The 16122-nt window shown below is 35.9% G+C and overlaps 2 protein-coding genes across 4 annotated transcripts; one reads left to right on the forward strand and one right to left on the reverse strand.

The window, feature by feature from the left end:
- The first annotated feature begins 4639 nt into the window (after positions 1-4639).
- Positions 4640-9406, forward strand: LOC121797024 (SAC3 family protein C-like). The gene is made up of 9 exons (XM_042195764.1): positions 4640-4978; positions 5060-5160; positions 5997-6218; positions 6585-6800; positions 6899-6984; positions 7087-7183; positions 8191-8283; positions 8407-8561; positions 9207-9406. Exons 1-9 carry the CDS (start codon positions 4729-4731, stop codon positions 9232-9234), a joined length of 1248 nt encoding a protein of 415 aa, XP_042051698.1. The 5' UTR covers positions 4640-4728; the 3' UTR covers positions 9235-9406.
- Positions 9407-10399: 993 nt separating this feature from the next.
- Positions 10400-14488, reverse strand: LOC121744947 (transcription factor GAMYB-like). Of its 3 annotated transcripts, XM_042138674.1 has the most exons (5): positions 14395-14472; positions 13427-13828; positions 11714-12539; positions 11579-11622; positions 10678-10816 (listed from the first exon to the last, which is right to left on the reverse strand). In XM_042138674.1, the coding sequence occupies exons 2-4, from the start codon at positions 13784-13786 to the stop codon at positions 11582-11584; spliced, it is 1227 nt and encodes a 408-aa protein (XP_041994608.1). In that variant the 5' UTR covers positions 13787-13828; positions 14395-14472; the 3' UTR covers positions 10678-10816; positions 11579-11581. The 3 variants fall into 3 exon arrangements, with proteins under 3 accessions (XP_041994599.1, XP_041994596.1, XP_041994608.1); XM_042138665.1 differs by having other exon boundaries at positions 10400-10816; positions 11579-12539; positions 13427-13809; positions 14395-14488; XM_042138662.1 differs by having other exon boundaries at positions 10400-10816; positions 11579-12539.
- Between the last annotated feature and the right edge of the window lie 1634 nt (positions 14489-16122).

The following is a 16122-nucleotide window of genomic DNA, read 5'->3' on the forward strand; positions in this document are numbered from 1 at the left end:
CTCCACCGAGAGTTGCCGGAAAGTTGTGATGCCGGTCGTCCTATATGGAAGTCGATAACAACGCTTATTTGTTGGAATCTGGCTGAGCCACACCTGCCACACCGAGTGTTGCGCCAATTCGGGATTGTCCAACCGTATATCCCGGATCTCCCCCGGTTCCACGGGTCTGATTTTTTGAAACAAGATCGCCGTGGAAAATCTGGTCAGAATTGGGTTCAATGGCACGCCAATTATATACAGGAGTGGGACAACATGCACTTTACGATATGGACTGATCTGGAAGACAGTACTGAGCCTGTTGCAACGGAAGAATATATGAATTGGTTTCACCAGATCACTGTGGTGTATTTAACCAAACCCGGCGTGCATGCTGAAGAGGGATTCCGCTGCATGTGAACATGGAAGTCTCCACATCTGCCACTTTTGACATTTGCAGTGCGACTCCAAGTACTTTACCTTCCACTTATTAGCGCCCTTTCCACCAATTCGACGAGTTGTTCGAACCACATAATGGCCTGCAATTGTGTTGGGTGCTCTCACATTATGTAATTGACCTTTTGCATCATTTTTGCACACCTTTTCATGCGCCCACGGGGTAAGTGGTGTGGCACACTGTGTTGATGCAATTGACCGGTCATTGAACCATTCTATTGTCCTCCAAAATATCATATCAATGCAAGCTTTAATTGGGAGTTGTCTTGCGCCTCTCAACACATTGTTGTAAGATTCCACCATATTAGTGGTCACCTCACCCCATCTTTTGTGTTTGTCATACGCCAGATTCCATTTTTCTAACTCCACGGCATCAAGGTACTGCAAAGCCTCGGCGTTGACGTTTCGAAGTAAACGACGTCTGATCTTAAACTTGCGCTTCTTGGTAGCAATACCAATTTTTCAAACAAGTCTTTTGACCATGATACCTTTGTGATTCTGCAAAACATTCTTTCTAACATGTACCAAGCAAAATCTATGATGACCCACATTGGGTTCTTCTTTCCATATGGGAAAATTCATTGCATCTATGATTCCCACATGCCTATCAGATATGACACATATTTCATGTTTTGCTACATGAAGTCTAATGCGTTCCATAAACCAATTCCAACTTTCTTTGGTTTCCTCATCAACAATGGCATATGCAACAGGCAAACGTTTCTTATTAGCATCAAATCCAACGGCAATAAGAATTTTACCTCGACATCGTCCACGTAGATGAGTCCCATCAACCGTTAAAACTGGTTTGCATAGTTGAAAAGCCTCCACAGCTGGTCCAAAAGCCCAGAATACGTACTTGAATACCTTGTTCATACCATTGCTTAATATGTCATCGTGCAACCATTCCACAATTGTGCCAGGATTTTATCTTTGCAATTCATTCAAATAAGCTGGTAACACTTTGAACGACCACTCCCATCCACTGTATACAAGCTCAATCTCTGTCCTCCGAGCATACCATGCTTTCTTGTAACTAACTTTGACATGAAATCTATTTTCAATATCCGCCACAATTGCTTTTACCTTGTAGCAAGGATCGTTTTCTATCTGATGTCGAACACTCAACGCTATCATACCCGACGAAAGATTAGCGTGCCCATTATAGTTACGATCCCCCATGCAAGTATGAGCAGTGCTAAACACTCTAATTTGCCAGTGTTCATCATGCTTTCTCAGTGTTGCTCGGCACTCCCACAAACATTTCGGTAATGAGGTATCCTTCGGATTTCCTTGCGGCCACTTACAAACTGCATGCCATCTCTTACCTTTACTTTCAGCAACTGTATATTGTCGGATTTTTTCCAAATGCCAATGAGTCACAGCTGCCTTCAATTCTAACTTCGTTCTAAATTTAGTATGCAAACCGACATTGCTAGAATCTTTTTCACTCCAATAATGCACACTGGGATCATCACGTTCAAAGTTTTTGTGATCAAAACTATCATATGGACCTGGTAAGGTGCGAAAATAGTTGATTCCATGTTGTGGAAACTGTGGAACTACTCTTCCTCCAACTGATGTTTCTCCAACTGTTGTTTCTCCAAGTGGAATGGGTGGTCTTGAAGCAACAAATTGTTCATCATCCGACGGATCATCATCTGAGTCTGTACTAACCGGGTCGGAATCTTCAAAATAATAAGGTGATTGTGGATCAAGAAAGTCGGCTTTATCAGGACCTATTACGTCCTCAACCGCATCACAATTGTCACTTTCCCCTAAATGCACGCCTCCAGCTTCAAAATCTTGTGTTGCAGCAAAATATGGTTCTTGGGCTCTCGTAGACGTACCAACATCAAAATCTTGTGTTGCAGCAAAATATGGTTCTTGGGCTCTCGTAGACGTACCAACATCATAACTTATGACATGATGACTATGATGTTGAGTAATTGCCGAATACTCAACATATAATTCAATTAGACCTCCAATAACCATACTCTCACTAAACATTAGTTGCATGCATACTTCGTCTAGTAGAACACCTACAAACGTGACTCCGGCTCCAAAGCATATTGTACGTTTCCATATTATTTGAATGTTGTTTTCATATATGATTATCCCCATCATTTCACAAATTTTTTCCACAAGCTCATCGTACGAAATTGTTTCATCCAACATAATGAATCCTTTAGCAAAAGGAGAATCATACGAAATAACTTCTCCGGGAATTATCTTTCCACCCCAATATAAATTGACACACCACGTCATACTATCTGCAATAATGTAAAACACAAATAAATATGTATTATTTTTACATTCATCATTATGTAGAGTGAGCCAAATATGCTAAATAATAATTCTACACAATAATAATTCTACACAATAATAATTCTACACAATAATAATTCTGCACAGTATTTCAACTCAATTCACAACCAATTACAAACCCTAGCTAACTATCCAACAATTACTCAAATAATGTAAAAGATAAGCATACTAACCGAAAATAATATACAAATTTGGGGGAAAATAGCACCGATAGATGGATGGAGGGCAAATTCGCGTGGAGCAGTCTACCTTGGATAAGAGTGTGTGGGCTGAGTTTTTCGCGATTTGGGAGTGTGTGGGCTGAGTTTTTCGCGATTTGGGGGAGGAGAAGGGGATATATTAGATCTGTATAAAGCCGCCAATTGCAGTGGCGTTTTCTTTGAAACACGCCGACCACGTTGGCGTATTTTATCAAAACGACATTCTATGTGGCGTTTTTACTTGAATAAACACGCCAACGAAAAAGGCGTTTCATATTATACACGCCAATGCGAATGGCGTTTTATACTCAATACTGTATTCATAAAAAATACGACTAAAATACGTTGCAATTAAAACACGCCAACGTAGTTGGCGTTTTAAATTAAAACCCGCCATTGTTGTTGGCGTTTTTACTTATAAAAACGCCAATGCGGTTGACATTTTTCCCATATATGGAACATATAATAAAACGGGTACATTTCCGTTATTTCTGAGGCCAACTGGCCTAGAAATGCGTTTTTCCCGATTAGTGATTGGCTTAACAAGCATAACTAGTGATCTTAAAAATTTTTACTACTGACATATTGTTTTTATTTGAATTTGGAATTAATGGTAAGTATAGTGCACGGTGCTAAGTTCTGGATCCCTTTCGTTGTTTTGTCTGCCTCAATACTGCTTACGCTATATGTGGTCACTTATCATATTTTGTTATAAATCTAATCTGTTAGACTAGAGAATATTTGTAACTAACTTTTGTATATTAGATTCAACTACATTGTAAATTATCTAAAAACCTATGGATTTGGTACTATCAGAATTAGACTTAATGTGTTTTGCTATGATATTTTTACGATATGTTTGGTAAAATGGATTTTAAATTTATCAGGTTTTACGATACAAGAATTGTGACGTCTCTTACAAGGGTGGTCATCGATCGGGCAGGGGTGTTACGATAAAACTTTGAAACTCTACCCTCCTTATATTTTTTAGTTATTTTAGGATCGACAAAATATCATTGCATATTCTTAAAATTTAGATTAAAGTCCAATTTTGCTCCTTTACATTTAACCTAAAATTCTTTTTGATCCCTAACATATTGTTTTGGTACATTTTGGTCTCAAACAAGGTAACAAACTTAATGTATGAGACCCGAAAAGAATTTTATGAAAAATGTACGGGACCAAAATGGACTTTAGTCCTAGATTATAATTAAGTTATTAAATTGATCAAACATTTTGACTGTTAATTTTAACAGAAAATGGTTATTTTGGATCAAAACAATATGTTTGGGATTAAAATGTATCAAAATAATATGTAATGGATCAAAAGGTCACAAATTTAATGTATAGGACCAAAAAGAATTTTATGACAAATGTAAGAGACTAAATTGGATTTTTGTGTAAAATTTATAACAACGAATCAATTTTATTAAATACATATTGGGTCTACAATATTATAAAATCAAAATATGCATAATCCAAATTGTGAACTTAGACTAACTATGTTTAGTATCCTTTTCGGTTTAATTACCTCTAATCTATTTGCCACGTAACTTTATGTACATGTTAGATTAAAAGTGGTACTATGATCTTAATTAGGTTTTAGTTCTGCCCTAACTTATTGTATTGTGTATAATTAATTACTACTCTTTGGTGTGTACAATTTTATTCATTATTATGAATAAAAACAGGCTGCACTGTACTGAATATAAAAATCGAATTCCTCAACGGAGAAGAAGAAAAGAAGAAGAGCTCACGGTGTTCAACCATGGCGAACAGAAGTCCTCAGCCCTACCAACCTAGAATCAACAATTCTTCTTCCTCTTCTTCCTATTCGTCGCACTCCGATTCCACCCAATCCAAAATTCCAAAAGCTTCTAATCAAATCTACTCCAACAAAACCTCCAGCTCTAGTTCCAAAACTGGTGAATTCAGCTGCAGGATTGAAAATAGTTATTATGAAGACGGAGATCAAGAACCCCCGAACCTAATTGGGACCTGCCCTTTCATGTGCCCATGTAACCTCCTCCTTCTTCAATTTCAGTTAGGTATTTATTTCAACTACCAATTGAATTGATGGAACTAATGTTCAATTGCAGTGGAAGAGAGGCAAAGACGCGAGAGGTTGAGGGATTTAGCTGTGTTTGAGAGGCTCCATGGAAATCATGCTAAAACATCACCTGCTCTTGCTGTGAAAAAGGTGCTACAATGATTACTTACTAATTTGCCCCTTTATTATAAAGCAAAAAAGTTGTGATTGTGTATCTGTTGATTTCACATGTGAAGGCTGGATTTTGTGATCAACACATTGATAAATGAAGTTTAGGTGAATAAGTAATGAGATTGAAGGAAGGATGTTGCTTTTACAATGAACATAAACTAGGAAATCAAGTTACCTCTTTCATATTGCCATACTTTATCTTATTGCCATTGCCAAAGAAATCGAATTAGAATATGAGAATCGTCATTAACACCAAGACTGGAAATACATAACATTTAAGGGGTAGCATAAATAAAAACTTGCCTCCAAATATACGAGCTTTCAGTTGAATAAACTTTCCACATGGGTTCTCGATTTTAGGTGATTTAATATCATTGTGGCTACCTAAAGTGATAAAGTTATATCATCATGACTAGCCGAGTGATGTAGACTTCCAACTACATTGGTTAGTACATTGCCTATTTTGGCCATGTAGACACTCCACGCGTCCAACTAAATGTTAATTTGGAGGCAATCAACAACCGTATGAAAAATCAAAACAATTCAAGGTTTGAGTATTTGGATATAGATCTTTTGGTTCATGTGCAAAATATAAATTTGGTGATACTTGATAGTTCGTGTAGAATGGTGTTGGTAATTAATATTTGGACAGGTGGAAAGAAATCACAAATGATTTGTTCTCTGGCAGACCAACACTAAATCTTCTTGTTCAATCAATTACTAGTTCTTTTATATTAAATGCTGATAGATAAAAATCATAAATGAAGCCTGCATGTTAGTAGTATGACTAAATTTGGGCTCTCTTCTATGGTCAGTTCTGCAGAACTATAAGCTCAAAAGATATGAAAGCTTCTGATGTCCGGCCTGTTCCTGTCTTGGAGGACACTCTAAATTATCTTCTCGACCTGCTGCATTCTAGTGATCATCCTTTTGATGTGGTCCATGACTTCATATTTGATAGGACAAGATCCATCAGGCAAGATCTAAGCATGCAGAACGTTGTCAGTGACCAAGTGATACACATGTATGAGAGAATGGTATGCCTGCTAATCAATTTATGTGATAAATGATACTGTTTTATCTTACGCAACAATCTTATATTTGGTTCCTCTTCAATAATATAGTTTTGTTATTATAGTGCCTATTTGCTCTATGCTTTGCACACAAGCCAAATGCACCCTTCTAAAGGGGTGGCTCTAGAAGAGTTACATATGTGAATGTACTTTGACTAATATTTACACGCTAATTGTCACTGGCTTCCAATGTATTTGGCTTTCAACTTATATTTCCAAAGCTACAAAGTACTTCTTTCTAGGTGATATTTCCTTTAGTTCTCTCGCAAGGTCATGATATAAAAGTACCTTATCATTTCAGATAATGGATGTTATGTTCCTTATGTGCAGGTCAAATTTCACATTATATCATATCACCACCTTCACAGATCATCTCAGACTCCAAATACTGCTTCTATGTCACACCTCAACCTGGAGCAGCTTATGAAAGCTCTGACAACTTTGTTTAGCTTGTACGAAGTAAATCGAGCTTCACATTCCGCATCTCAGAATGAAGCTGAATTTTTTTCATTATATCTTCTTCTCCATCTGAGTCCCGACAACCAAGTAATACAGCCTTGTAGTTGCTTCAAAATTAGTCTTTAAACTTGCAGTTAATATTCTGGCTCGTGAATTTTTATAGTTGCTTGTTCCCCTATTTGCAGGTCGAACCTTTATCCCTGTGGTTTCGCCGCATTCCTTCGCCGGTAATGGAGTCAAGAGCTATGAGTTTTACCCGGAGAATATTGAGGTTACTAGAAGCCTGTGGTTCTTTATCTTTCATTGCCTGTGATTCCTGTATCTCATATTATCTTTTTAGGCTCTTTTTGAATTCATTAAGTGCTTCTTGCAGATACTACCGACTAGGGAATTACAAGCGATTCATTTCTACCACAGAAGAGGAAGCATCCTATCTCCAATACTGCATTGTCGAACCTTATATCAGTGAGGTTATTTTATTGATTCTCATTTTCCCTTATAAAAGTGTGCACCTCCTGTATGATCTCTGCATCTCCTTTTTACCCCTGATGTAATTGATCTGGGCCATCTGGTGGGTTATTATAATTACATACACCACAAATTGGAAATGAAATCAGGTTAATTGGCTGAGAGGAAGTATTGTCTGATCTGATGATGTACCTCCTATTGTGTGTAGGGGTGTGCATTCGGGTTTCGGTTCGGTTTTTTGCCAAAACCGAACCAAAACCGAAAAACCGAATTTAGTTCAAAATCCAAACCGAACCGAACCCGAACCCGAACCCGAAAAACCGAAAATGAAAAACCGAAAACCGAACTTAAAAAACCGAAAAACCCGAACAAAACCGAAAAACCTGAAAACAATAAATATAATATAAATATATATTTATATATGTGTATTTTATTTTATTTTATATATACTAATAGAATATATATATAATTCGGTTTTTTGGTTTTTCGGTTTTTTTCTTCGCCCAAACCGAACCTAACCGAAAAACTGAATTTTTTTTATTTTTAAAACCGAACCGAACCGAAAAACCGAAAAAACCGAACCGAATTTCAAAATTTCGGTTTGGTTCGGTTCGGATATTCGGTTTCCGGTTTTTTGCTCACCCCTAATTGTGTGTCAAAATACACACATCAGAGACAGTATTTTAATGAATTTTAGATGCCTCGTTGAAGGAAAATAAGAAATGATTGGGAAAAAATAAGTAAAAGAAGAAAGAGTACGACTTAATTTTTACAGAAAGAAATGAAAAAAACCAAAAGGAATTTTAAGAATCGTCCTTCTTGTTTAGAACTGCTAAAATTGTTTAAATTCTTATAGGTTATTGCTTAAGTGTTGGCTTTTTTAGCAGTACATTTTTTGAATATTTTAGCCTGTCTGTGAGGTGTGCTTATTGAATGTAGTAGTTTATATGTATTCCATATCTTTAGCAGAGCTGATCCTGTGTGTTTTGATAAAATTGACTACACATAGGTACGGAAATTGGCATTATCCTGTATCAGTTATGGAGGATACAAGCTGCAACCGTACCCAGTGGAACACTTGTCAAAGATTCTAATGATGAAGGTAGATTATTGCACTTCCTTTTTTTGTTCGAAAAAGATGAGAATTCATTTTGCAGCATTTTTCAGCTGCTATTTTTATAAAGTGCAGCATAATTTCAACTCTTACCCGAGCTAGAGTTTTCAGGAATCTGATGTCGAAGCTCTTTCGGTTGATTGTGCCCTTGAAACATCTGATGTTGGAACTGGGAAAGGACTTGTTTCTTCCAAGCAAGCAGTCATAAATAAAACCTCAAAAGAGTACAAGAAGTACTATGAATTAGATTCGTCGAGAATACGAAGGTTTGTTTTCCCAGTTAATATCTCAGCGAGTACTTATATAAAACTGAATGCAATGGCAGCAGCTTCTGGAAAATGTTTAGCTAAATGAAACCAAATTTAATGTGAGTGCTATACCATTTTGTTATGTTATTCATATGGTTAGAAGGTATTTTATTTTATACAGCAAGATCTAGTTGTTTTGGGTTGCTAGTAAGGAGATGATTGGTAGGGTGGAGTGAAATTGATCATTCCATTCATGAGGGAATAGTCATTCCTTCCAAATCACATGGATTAAAAGAATTGATCCAAATATAACATTTTTTTATGTGATACTCCCTCCGTCCCTTACCCTTGTAGCTAAGTCGTATTCGTTTTTGGTTTGTCTCATCATTTCTTTTCTTCTTTTTTTTGGAAAAAAACAACCTATTTCTTCTTTCTTACTTTACCCTCTTCTACTTTATTCTCTTCATTTCTCTATCTTTTTCCTCTTCTACTTTATTCTCCCTTCATTTAACTCACTTTCACTTTTAACATAATTTCTTAAATCTCGTGCCGAAAATAAATGCCTCTACTAGGGTTATATTTGATTAATATTGATTAGATTTGGGTAGTGTTCAGTTATCAGGTTGGGTTCTTTCAGTTAATCAACTCATGTTTTGTTGATAGGTTGTGCGCTGAGCTGCCCGCTTTGTAGCAACTGCAAATCGCAACCAGAATTGTCTTCCGCAATTGGATTCTTCGGAGGAAGTGTGAATATTTTTTTGTATTTATCATTTTAGAATATTTTTGAATTAATTGTGGGGCATTTCTAAAGAGTTGTACATTTAATGTGATTATTAATATAAAATAAAGAATTACTTCAAATATTTGATTCTAAATAGCACTACCAATTTATTTTTTTTATAATCAGGATTATTGCAAATGGAAGTGAATATAAACAAATTATGGTGTACTTCAAAAATCTTAAACTAATGTCTATATTTTAACTCGACCAATTTAACTTGAGGATTTCAATCAAGATAGATTTTTAATGTACATCTAATGAAATACTAATATACAAGCTTATAGTATTTTTGTGTATTAAATTAATGTATTAATTTCAAAATATGACAAAATATTACTCCCTCCGTCCCTAAAGAATATGTACTTTGGATTCAGCATGAGTTTAATGCAAAATTGGTAAAGTAAGAGAGAGGTAGAAAGAAGAAGTAATAAAAGTATTGTTAGTGGAGAATGAGTTTCACCTCATTAGAGTGAAAAGAGTCTCCAAAATTAGAATGCATATTCTTGTGAGGCTAACTAAAAAGAAAAGAGTGCATTTTCTTGTGGGACGGAGGGAGTACTATACAAAATTCATAATTTGTAAACAAGACATTTTCATTATTAGTGTACATGTTAGATATATAGAGCTTGTGGAAAGTGGGTGAAGCAAGTTGAGGTGTTATGACAATCCATATTTGGCAGCGGCCAGAATGAGATAAAAGGATTGGTAGTATGAAATTAATGAATCAGTGTCAAGTTTTATTGTGTTTGTGTCGATACGATGAGGACATTATAATTTCTTGTCAACAAAAAATTATAATGTCCTCATTGTATTGTTATCGTGTTCGTGTCATATTTTTGTCATATCCATGTCAGTACAAATCGTGTTCGTGTCGAACATATTCTCAACAGCCAACAGGTAGTGTTTATGTTTGCTTTACCGTCTCGAATCATTATCATATCAACCCGACACACAAATTGTCAACCTTAGTCACAGACACACAGTGAACTGAGAAGCTAGTTGGTCAAATTCAATTCTAAAATTTGAAAACAAGGTGACAGCCAAATCTTGGTCCAAAAATTAAGACAGTGATACATGTTGTAGGGCAGCATCAGAACAAGGTTATATTATGACTGGCAAAATGAAGGATAGTTTCACCAAAGGAATTTTACATACAAGAGAGTTATTGTCATAATCGCCTCGGTTCATACACCAAACAATGTTATAAATTGAGGAGTTTTGGCCGTTCATGGAATGTCTGAGATTTGGCAGACTGCTGGCATGATATTCCACGAGCACGAAGTAAAGCCCCAGGTTGAAGTTGAAGCAGAAGCAGATGTGTCGCCCAGAAGAGGAACGGTAGAATCAGTTGTCAAGCCCCTTTGCTTCGAAGCCATACCACTCTGCTCGACCCAGCATGATCCTAGTATAGCATCTGGTCTCATATAATCCACTTTGCTTTCAGCACCCACGATCCAACTTGGATCAAACACTTCTGATTTCACATGGTGCACTGCACAAAGTCATATTAACCAATGCCGACAAACTTTAAGAACTGATTCAAGTAATCCGAACTTTTAGCCAGCAATTTGGTGAATTACAAGTTAATCCCAATTCGTAACACGATGGATATAGGTCAAGTTATAAGAGCATAGGTCTATTTTTTTATGGCTAATATCAACTAGTGTGACTGCAACAAATTTTAAACGAACGCGTCAAGCAATAGCATCAAGGATTGAATCATGATATCTGGACGATTCTAAAAGGGCAGAACACAAAAGAATCATTATTGTTACAAACTTTAAGAGTTGATTAATCAGAACTTTTAGCCTCAAAGCCAGCAATTTGACGAATTGCAAAATAATCCCAAATTGTCAGTTGTCACAAGTTGGATATAGATCAAGTTATAAGAGCATAGTTTTGTGTTTCTATGGCTAATATGTACTAGTTTGACTGCAACAAAGCTAACAAATGCATCAAGCAATAGCATCCAGGACTGAATCATGATACCGGGACAAGTCTAAAGGGGCATAGCCTAAAAGAATCTATTCAACAAACTTTAAGAGTCGATTTAAGAAAGAAAAAAAAAATTAAGCCTCAGAGCATCAATTGGGCAAATCACAAGTTAATCCCAATAGGTCACAAGCTGGATATGGATCAAGTTTTTTGGGCTAATACACTAGTTTGACAGCAACAAAAAGTAAACGAATGCATCTGAGTTTTCCATATATCATCAACAGCTAGTTACTTCAATAGAGAAAGAGTGGGTACTTACTAGTCACATCGTCTTCCAACAATCTTCCAGTGGTAGGAGTGTACCTGTTGAAAAGGGACCCCATTGAGTTACCTGATGGGGAATTGGGATCAATATAGCCTTTGAACTCTGTTGAACATGTTTTAAAGCCAGTACCATCTGTAACTTTTCCATGGCTGACGTTAGATGAAGTAGCCCAGGCGGAGGAGTGATTCTCCAACTTTCTTAGAGCCTTAGCTTCATAAATTAAATCTTCTAAAAGGCCACTGCTCCCTGGTGAAGGACAATATGATGGGAGTGGGCCTGATAGAGGAGGATACTGGACCAAAGAATCGAATGATTCAGGTGGAGGGTCCCAGACACCTAGTCCAGTGTCTTGATATTGGAGTGAAGGGAGCTCCGACTTCTGAGCATTTGCAAAGTGCTCCGAAGCAGAGTAAATGACATCTGACATAAAAGGAGTATCCTGATTTACAACAGAAGACAACAGTTTCTTGGTGTGGTCAGTGTCATAAGATACACATGGACCAAACTGAAATGATTTGTCAACACAACTATCAGTTCGAGCCCTGTTAAATGTAGGTGCCTCATTAACACCACCACATCCGTAGTCTGACACAGGCTCATCTGGTTCTCGAGCCCATTCAGAAACTACTATAGTTTGAGGGACAAAACCATAGGAGTGAGGAGAAGCAAAACCATTATCCATCGATATACTGCCAGGAATCCCTGGAACTTCTGGTGCGAATGTTAAAATATTAAAATTACCAAACACTATATCAGGTGCCCGGTAACGATTACTTTGCAAGATGTCACATGCTTTATCTCCACCATATATCCTGGGCGGACTAAGTTGCTGTTGACTCTCCGGAAGAGAGTGTTGGGATAAATCAGGGGGATAAAGGGGCAAACCGGCACGTTGACGCCTTTTTCCTCGAGTATTCCAATAGTTCTTTATCTCATTATCTGTCCTCCCCGGAAACTTAAATTAGAGGGGAAAAACTAAAGGTCAGAGGTAAGAATGAATAATAGTAGAATTTAAAATATTATTGGAAACTCAAATAACATTATATCTGAACGTGCAGAGACCGATTATACAAATATAAAAATCAGAGGATAATTTGTCAATTCCTGAAAGGTATTCTTAACCTACCACGTACTGAAATTCCTTATCTTTTCGTTTTTGTGTAGTTCTTTCACCCATAAAAACTATTTGCATGCAGCACTTCTATAGCAACCGCACATTGCACGTTAATTACTTAATTTCATCATCAGAATGTCATATCATTACCAACGTTAATTGCTTAATTTCATCATCAGAATGTCATATCGTTACCATCTTGGTATCTTCTTTCATCAATGGCAATTTTTTATTTCATGATACTTGAAAATTTTCATCACCAATAATTACTATAAATGAGAGTTAGACAAATAAATATTTGGTATGTTCACTGTTTAGCTCGTTCCTATCTTTCCACCAGGGAGGTGTCAACTGAAAAAAGTGAGTATTAGATGGTGACATGAGAAGTACCGATGTGCTTCTTTTAAAAGAAGAGCAATATAAACACCAACTGCAAGCCCAAAAATACATGCTAATGGGAACTAACCTACCATTGTTCACCTAGACTACCTCCTGATGTTTAAGTTCTTACTCTCTATAAGGCTTACAGAAAATTTGATCTCACAAACAGAGCACAGATTATATGTTTGATGCAACCATCATATAAGAACATCAAACTACAATCGCCCAATCTACATAAAAACACCATGGGAGTCTTTCCAATAAGTCTACTATCCAATCAAATACTTTAGGTTCTAATTAATGTCAGAAAAAACCATACACAAGTGAAAGTGAATCTTGAAGCTTACGTGTGCTGCCATCCGCGCCCATTTGTTCCCCATCTTTGCATGAAGCTCGATTATAAGCCGCTCTTCTTCTGATGTAAATGCTCCTTTTTTCAGGTTTGGCCTCAAGTGATTAGCCCAGCGCAACCGGCAGCTTTTCCCACACCGTGCAAGCCCTGTATGCTTCTGAACTGCATTCCAGTTGCCTTCTCCATGTCTTTTCACGTACTCAACCAAAATTGCATCCTCAGCCGATGTCCACGGACCTTTCTTCATCACAGCACCCCCACTAGAGCTTCCACAAAAATTATCGCCATCGTTACTCAGAGGCGACTCAGCAGAGACCACGCCGTCTTCACTCTCAGCAGTACTGCTGTGGCCCATTCTCTCAATCACATCTAACAAACCTTATAATCCACAAAACAGCTACAAAATCAAAGAACGGATCAAATTAAATTAATTAATACATTACGCAGAAATCGTTTAGTTATATACTTCCATGGCTACATTTGGAATTCACATATATACACATGGAAAGGAAAAGTGATAACACAACATAAGTAGTTGATGAATCCGGAACTTTAACTGCTACAACAGAGAACTATATTACCTAAAACCATCCACAATTTTTAAAAGATAAATTAATGCGAGATCAACACTCAATTGATGAACACACGAAACAGCTAATCGCAAATAATCTCGAAATCTCAAAAACTAGGGGGAAAAAATCATAACTTATAGCTGAATATTTCATCGACGATTACTACCGTATTTACGAAATATGGAAACAACAACGATGATCCGCAGTTCATTTATTGAAGCTAATAAATGCATGCAGAATTCACATACAAAACAATATATGTAGGGTTGACGAAATAATTGCAAACATTTTTCTGAATTTTCCTAGTAATTTTGAGCTTGGGATTCCTAATTCCAGTGAATGATAAGATTGAATTACGCAGTTGAAGGTATAGGATAGAGCAGAGAATTACTTGATTGCGGGAGAATTGAAGAAGCAGAGCTGAGAAAGGAAAGAAAAGGGGAAAAATTGGGATTGAGAGAAGTGGAAATGGAGGAAAAAGTGGAAATGGCATGGGAAAGCTTGAGCTATATATAAAAGTGTATGTATAGGTGTGTGTATGTATATGATGTGTCCGCATAAAAAAAAGGGTAAATGAAAAAAAAACATAAAGTTGGTCTCCATCACGCAACTTTTGATCTATCCCGCAACTTTAAAAGACAGCCAATTACTATATCATAGCTTTGACAATTTTTTCGATTGTCGCATAGCAAAAAATTTCATCATGCCACGTTTCTGAATTTATCCACGTATCCATACGTATGTAAAAATTAAAGATATAATGCACTAAATGTATGAATGACGTCGTTTAAATAGTTGAATGTTTTTTCATAGTATGATATTTTTTGTTTACCAAAGACATACATAATTTCTCCCAAATCATAAACTATGGGATAATTAAGAAAAATGTCAAGATTATGATATATGTTAATGTCCGTGGTCTTTTTTTTAAATTGCGGGATAAACCAAAATTTGACCAAATTCATGATTTTTTTTCCATTTACCCTAAAACAAATAAAATACTCTGTAATGGTGGCAGAGTGCAGCCTGCAATCTTCTCACAAATTCCCAAATTAGGAATAATCAATTTTACTTTTCCTATTACCTTTCTCGATATAAAAATAATTTTATATACTAGCATATAGTATTTTTGTATCACAAAATAATACTCCTCCTTTAGATGGATGGTCTTCCATAAAAATGGATTACTACAATATTCAATACAACCAAATTATGTTGTTTGATTTCTTAATCATTGTCCGGTTGATTTTGGAATTCACATATATAGGGAGTGGTATTAATTTTAATTAATGTAACTTGATTAATTATTTATTTATTTGTATATAAAACCACTTATAACTCTATATGGAGTCAACATTCATGACACTAGTGTGACTAATAATAGGGAGAAAATGTAGGTGCTTGAATTGTTGATACCATTTTTTTGCCTTCTTTCAAGAGTGGCCAATTTGAGTAATGTTAAATAATACAAACATGCATACACATTCGTGGAATAAAAAACAACATTTCGAAACCGGATCGAGAGCGATTGTTCAATATATGTTGGATTAGAATCAGATCACATAAATTGATCTGTTTTCTTTAATAATTGATGTAAATTTTTGTTAGCATTAACATATTAAAATAAGTGGACATTTTAATTTTATAAATAGCTAAAATTATAGTATATGTTTATACCGAGACTAATATCTAGATTCTAAGTATGAACTCGAATGTATTATATTATCTAAAACGACGGCGTTTATTAGTAAAGAAAACAATGTTATTTGGTTCAATTGGTTGAAAAGCATCAAGACTCGATCGAATCTTTTTGTTATGTGATAACTGAGATAACAAATACAGTAGATATTTTCAGCATATTTTTAAAGTTACAAAATGGATTAGAATTTTACCAAATTTTATAGTAACCTTTTCAACGATTTACCCTTTTTTACTTGAGAGTAAGAAAATGGTAAGAGTTTGAATCCTATACTTCTCTATTTCAAGACAGAAGATCACACCATTTGTATCGTGTAGGGGCACATAGTTTCATTAGTTAGTCATTTTTATGATTTTACATAATACTTGTCAAAATATATACCACTAACGCTTATAAAAAAAATAATGCATTGGATTCCAT

The sequence above is a fragment of the Salvia splendens genome, chromosome 1, assembly GCF_004379255.2.
Source record: "Salvia splendens isolate huo1 chromosome 1, SspV2, whole genome shotgun sequence".
Lineage (NCBI taxonomy): Eukaryota > Viridiplantae > Streptophyta > Magnoliopsida > Lamiales > Lamiaceae > Salvia > Salvia splendens.

Coding starts and splice junctions, on each gene's coding strand:
- LOC121797024 (XM_042195764.1), top strand. CDS start 4,729: ATGGCGAACAGAAGTCCTCAGCCCTACCAACCTAGAATCAACAATTCT. Junction 5,161..5,996: donor CTGCTCTTGCTGTGAAAAAG/GTGCTACAATGA, acceptor TTCTATGGTCAG/TTCTGCAGAACTATAAGCTC. Junction 8,284..8,406: donor CAAAGATTCTAATGATGAAG/GTAGATTATTGC, acceptor TAGAGTTTTCAG/GAATCTGATGTCGAAGCTCT.
- LOC121744947 (XM_042138665.1), bottom strand. CDS start 13,786: ATGGGCCACAGCAGTACTGCTGAGAGTGAAGACGGCGTGGTCTCTGCT. Junction 12,540..13,426: donor GGGCGCGGATGGCAGCACAC/GTAAGCTTCAAG, acceptor CTCTAATTTAAG/TTTCCGGGGAGGACAGATAA. Junction 10,817..11,578: donor GTTGGAAGACGATGTGACTA/GTAAGTACCCAC, acceptor GACTTTGTGCAG/TGCACCATGTGAAATCAGAA.